Source organism: Dichomitus squalens, assembly GCF_000275845.1.
Source record: "Dichomitus squalens LYAD-421 SS1 unplaced genomic scaffold DICSQscaffold_5, whole genome shotgun sequence".
NCBI lineage: Eukaryota > Fungi > Basidiomycota > Agaricomycetes > Polyporales > Polyporaceae > Dichomitus > Dichomitus squalens.
This window is the reverse complement of record NW_006766887.1, coordinates 683,546-689,545: the sequence shown is the minus strand read 5'-3', so window position 1 is coordinate 689,545 and position 6,000 is coordinate 683,546. Positions and strand designations below refer to the sequence as shown.

The 6,000-nt window shown below is 60.1% G+C and overlaps 1 protein-coding gene across 1 annotated transcript; it reads right to left on the bottom strand.

The window, feature by feature from the left end:
- Positions 1-1,455: 1,455 nt before the first annotated feature.
- On the bottom strand, positions 1,456-3,346 carry DICSQDRAFT_133851 (uncharacterized protein). The gene is made up of 2 exons (XM_007362933.1): positions 3,255-3,346; positions 1,456-3,195 (listed from the first exon to the last, which is right to left on the bottom strand). Exons 1-2 carry the CDS (start codon positions 3,306-3,308, stop codon positions 2,311-2,313), a joined length of 939 nt encoding a protein of 312 aa, XP_007362995.1. The 5' UTR covers positions 3,309-3,346; the 3' UTR covers positions 1,456-2,310.
- Positions 3,347-6,000: the final 2,654 nt, after the last annotated feature.

Below are 6,000 nucleotides of genomic sequence, written 5' to 3'. Positions count from 1 at the left end.
GAGAGATCTACGGCAATCTGGACAACATAGAGTATGCTAGGGGTCATCTTGCAAATGGAGAGGCAAGAAATTCTGTCACTCAGCAGGCTGCCCTACCTCTTGCCCTCCAGCGCTTCTTGCGCAATTTCTCAGTTCACCGCCGGAAATGCAGAAACGTCCCTTTATGTTCCGGGATACAAGGAAAAAGAGATAGCGACACCGGTTTGCAAGCCTTGGTGATCAATGAGCGATACTGTTGGTCAACCGGTCAGGACCGGGTAGCTATCATCCAACACCGGGCCGCCCAAGGGCGGACGGGGATCAGGCCTCTGCCTGGTTGGACCAGTTTTGTCCGGACTTTGGCACCAGGCCATCCAGAATTCGAACGTCGATTTGGCCGGATTGGATCAGGCATAGGCCTTTTTGGGTGGCCAATTTTGTCCGGATCAGGCATCATTCCTTTGGGAGAATAATCGGGGGTCCTACCAAGGGCAGGGGATCTGCACAGAAGCCCGGGAAACGCGGAGGGCGAAGGCGGAGCAGGCACGGAGCCTCGCGAGCTCGAGAGCATCCACTCGTGCGCTCGGGAGCGGCGCCGCTGAATGCGGCGACACTTCCTGCTATCCGCGCGCGTCCGTCGCGCATCTTAGCTCCTCCGCCAACGCTTCTGGGTCCGGCGCGGCCTGGAACAGGGGGCTCGGATGCGGCAGCCTCGGAAGCCCAGAGTTGTGATCCCGCACGCATAGGGTATGTCAGCATCGTCTCCGAAACGGAGCACGAGCATGTGGGAGACGCACCGTGACGACGGGGGACCCGCCGATGGCTCGACGCAACACATAGGGGCGCAGCTGGTCCCTCCAGGATGATCGCCCCGCAGCTGGCAGCGCCCTCGATGGTCCACCACTCCAGCTGCACGTCCGTACGTACCCCTGAGCGAAGGCCCGCCGGCAACGGACGTCGAGCGGCCTGGGCCAGAGCGTGCAGCGAGCCCGCGGCCACGCGTCGGAACGAATGAACACAGAAGACGGAAGCCTGAGAGAGAGAGAGTTCGTCCCGGGATCGCAGCGCGCGAAGTGGAAGAGAGCCTCGAATTCGGGGGGGTTCGAATGGGGTGCGTGCGGGAAGCTACTCCAGTGCATGACGGGCGTATGCATGTACTTACTGCCGAGGCTATGTATCGTGGTCGTTGGCTCGGGAGCACGACCCGAACGGACGCCGGCGAACCGAAGCCTGTATGAAACACGATCGGGGGCGATGGCGAGACCGTCGCCGACGTCGACGGCATATCGCTTGCGGTGGGGAGGCCTGGATGCCGAAGCTCTCGCGGACCGGTTCGCGTTGCGCACGGCGTGCTCAGAGTTGCACCGTTCCTCACCTGCAAAATCGTCCATCTCATCCGAGGCCTTAGCCTGATGATCGTCTCCACACTTTCAAACGAACACGCCAACAGTTTGGGGTATTCATGTCTGGGGAGTCTATGCATTTACTACGCATCTAGGCCTTCCTGTAGTACATGTGTGATTGACGTACATCCGCAAGAGCGTGGTAGGGTGAAATATGGTGGGGAATATGGTGACGATCGAGCCGATGCAACGTTTGGTGTATGCGAGGAGAGTATGCGAGTAGAGGTAAAGATCAGGGAGATGAGACGAACGGAATGCTGGTATGCGTCGTAAGACAAGCCGAAGGCGGAAGTAAAGCAACAACATCGACAGATCACGGATCGCGCGGCAGACATAAGCACAAACTGGAGCAACACGGGCCGCCAACGTGTGTGAAACAGGGGGGGAGTGAGCACTGAGGTTTTTGCTGGGGATCAGAGCCGAGCGAACACACGAAACACGATGTGCAGGATGAGAGATGACCACGAGGAGGAGAGAACAAAGCGAGGAACGTGCGGTGTAGACGTAAACGAGGGGTGGTATGAGCGATGCGAGGTAGTGAGAGGTATGAGCGGTGAGCGATGATCAGGGAAAGTGTGGGATGCTGGGGTGGAGGGTAGTCAGAAGACGCCAAGCGAAGGGGATAATGCGCTATGTGCAAGTCCGTATGCGAGGAGAAACAGGCGTCAACTTTTGGAGGTCCGTGCCGGCGAGAGTGCAAGACATAGGGGATGTTGAGGGGGAAGACCTCGGGTAACGACCGCGAACAGGCGGAGCCGGCGGGGGGGATTGGATTCCTAATTTGCCAATCCGAGTGGCGAGAGACGAGCAAAGAAACAGAGCGGAGCGGCGTGGGTGTGATAAATATCGTACAGGACGCGCGACAAGCGCACGTCGTCTATGTAGAATATGGATGATAACGAGGGGATCGGATGCGAGAGACCAACCATCATGAGGCGATGCGGGAGGGCCTCCGTCCTCGCGTTCGGTAAGCGGGGTGATCGGATGGAAGGGTGTTTTCCTTCGTGGTCTCCTTTCGCTTTTCCCGAGGGTACTGCTCGGGCATGTGGAAGAAAGGAGCTGGCGAACGCGGCCGCCGCACCCTGGGGGCAGCACGACCGGTGCCGGACTCTGCGTCAGAGGTGTCCGCGATGTGAACAGCAGGGTTGCGGGTCAGGGTCCTCGACCGAGTGACCTCCTTTTGGGGTGTCGAAGAGGCAGCCCAAGCTCGAAGCTGGGCCTTTAGACCGCCAAGGAAGTTATGTTGCGGGGCGGTTGGACGGGGGACGGCCGGGTTGCGGAGCGAGCCAATCTCAGAATTCGTCGCAGGCGTTACAACGGAGTAGGACGATGAGCCGGTAGTAAGGGAGGCCAAGCTCGCGGAAGGGATAGATGTCGAGTCGCGCGAAAGCGATGGAAGAGATTGCTGAGGAGTGAGGATTGGTCGCGATGGCTCAGGAGGGGCGGGCTGGGCGCGGGACATGCATAGTGAAGGCTTGACGGGTCGGCGAGATTGGAGTAGCAGCTTCGGCTTAAGGGTGCCGGAAGGTGTCTCCTGGGATTCACAAGGCGCACCTCGGGGAACGGATTGCGCCCATGCGCGGATGCCTGCATCGCCGCGACCAATCCAGGTGTTGCGGATGGGAGAGGGACATTGGGAGTATGCGAGGCAGTCATCGAAATTGGGCGACTCGTCGTCGTCGTCGTCATCGTCCCCGTGAAGGTATGAGTCGCGGTCGATGAGCGACGGAAGGGTCTGCTGTGAGGGGAAAGCAGAAGTGGAGGGGCCGTCGGAGTTGAGGCAGTTCTGTGAGCAGTATGGGGTGCATCCCTCCTGAGGACGGGAGAGCGTCAATGGGGGTGGGGTTAGAATGGGGCTGGGGGGAAGCGTACCATTTCGAGGCGGCAGCCGCAGGCCAAGCACCAGTTGAGGTCGACCGCGTCCATTGTTGATGGTATCGACGGAGGCGGGAGGGCGAGTAGTGTGTCGGGAGAGGAGGAGGGGAGGGGAGCGTCGGCAGAGGAAGGGACGCTGTGGGATGATTATAAGCCGCGGCTCGTGGACTGAGACCTCGCTGGACCGACCCTGCACTCTGGTAACCGATCTGCACTCTCAGATCTCGCCTCTTTTAATTATTTTTCGTCTTTCTCGCTCTAGCCCCAATCTGGCAAGTCGTCACAGACACAGTCACAGAGAGTCACTATCCATATCTGGCCGATTGCAGGCCCTGATGGCCCCAGCAGCTGATCCTCGCCTCTCGCACTCCGCCGCGCTATCGCCTCCCAGGCCAAGCACCGCACATCACTCACTCCCCCGCCTTCTCCTTCTCCCGCCAGAGACCACAGCTGCGATGCGAGGGCGTGCGTGTGGACTGCGAGTATACGGCGAGAGATCTGCGTGCAATGCATGCGTCATGCTCGTTGGAACCATGCTTCGGCAACAATTTCTTCTTGTCCGCCGAACACGCCATTGGCGGCCTCGAGATGTCCCCAGGCAGTAGCGAGGGCCAATCTCGCTCTGCCCAGTTCCCCTTGATAGCCCTGCGCCAGCCCTGCCGCTTGCGCCCCCGCGTAACTGTCCACCCTCAATGAGCACCGCATTCGTTGTCCGCCTCTTCTGTGCAACAAAAAACGGTCTCTTGTCTGGAAACGGCCTACAAAAGCGAGTCAGAGTCGTCGCGGGTGCGCCTCGATAACCGAGCGCGATTGCCGACGCTTGAGTGCGCGTTCATCCCGCCGGGAGCGACACCGGCCTGGTTGCCACATATGGTTTCTCCGTTGCTCGTCCTGACATGTGTGTATGGGTCGTTCGCTGCTCGCATCCCGACTTGCCGTCCCGAGAAGGCAAGCAATGTCGACGGGAGCTGCTTCATCAGAGCACCGTATCATACGTTGCCATCCTCTTCCCCACCGTGCACCTCAGCCGCGTCCCATACGGGACGTCGTGTGGCCAGGCCTACCGAGTCTTCCGTCGCCGTACTTAAGACGCATCTGCCAGCTTGCGATTCTTCGGGCCCAGCCCCTCGCGCTGGCGCCCGTGCGTCCAAGCTTGCTTAGCGACGTCTCTGCTGCGAGTTTGCTCCCGTCTTCGGAATCCTCAGGGCCCCGTCAGATTCAGATCCAGAAATGTTCTGTACAAATCTCGCTAGCCCCATCCCGCGCGATATCGCGACCACCTTGCCCGGATTCGGCCCCATCGCATCGCCCGTCGCCGTTCCCTTCGACATGTCTCCACACAGATCTCCATACGCATACTGACCACCTGTTCGGGCCTAGGCTCTAGCGGACAGCGTCGTAGTTCGCGTCATCCACACATCCATGTCGCTGCCAGTACATGCGCCCCTGCTGTGACTGTTATCCCGCCCTGGCCGTGGCTGACTTTCCCCACCCGTACGCACGAGTAGCCCCAGCGCCATGGATCCCGAACACTAATGCAAAGAAAATTTCGCCAGCGTTCTCAGAGCCATGGCAGCCTCTCATTAGCGCCTTCCATGGACTGTTGCCAATCCGTGAAGCACACTGAACGCGGACCCCCCGGTCGTGCGAACGTGAATGGACGCACTTGAATCGCCGCTTCAGCGCGCAGTGTATCCCCAGCGCCGGGATAGACTCCCTTCTTTCGGTTTATCGGCGAGCACGACGGAACTCGAACGTTAACAAGTCTGTATTGAAGGTGCCGTGAGGGCACACAGGATACGCCGTCGCTGCGGGCGATTCCTGCTGATTGCGCTGCGATACGTGCGCAATCCCCCGATTCTCGTGATTGGATTTGATACTCGCGCCAACTTCTCTACATCGCACCTTGGTGTGCGACGTTGCGCAGGCATGCTCATCGTCGGAACTCAACGCTGACGCTGTTCCCTCCTGTCCCCCCCCCCTGATTCCCGCCGGCCGGTTCCAGCCTGTCTGGAAAGCTTAGCTTACGGCAGCACCACGCCCGCCCGACGCCTCACACCGTCCTGCCGTCGCGCGCCCTGCGAGACGCACACGTATCTGGCTCGCCCCTTCATAAATTCTCTTCTCCTGCCTTCCCCGGTAATACTTCCTCCCAATGCGTTCGAGAGCGCTCGGGACTCGGCGACGGTTCCTGTTGGTAGCGAGCGGCGGAAGCACGTAGCCATACCCACACCTATCGAGATGCGTAATTATAGATGCTGCCCCTCGCGTATCCTTTTCTCAGGATCGCTTCGAACGTAGCAGCCAGGAAGTCAGGAAGGCGGGTGCTCCGCCACCGCCGTGGTTGGTTGCGCGACGTATGTCCGCGCGAACCTTCGCTTTGAATTAGCGTCCCGCTTGGAATATCTTGAATTGCGGCGTATCTTTGCTCGGGGCGTCTCCCTACGCCTGCATCACGGAGAGGTTAGCAGAGACGCGACATAACACTGCTACCGTACGTGATGTGTGCGGACGTAGCGTATGGCAGCCGTATGCACGGGGCAGAAGGATCGAGAAGGCTCGCTCGCTCGCCCGTTTACCGGCGCACGAACACGCGTTCTCCGTGCGGCCCCACGGTCACGCCTCCTGCCCCCAGCACGGACGGGCGAGCCTCTCCTCCCACCCGCCCGGCTGGACGGGGTGCACATGCGGTTCTGGGCACAGGATTCAAGCTTATCCCACATGCATCCGCTGTGCCGGGAGC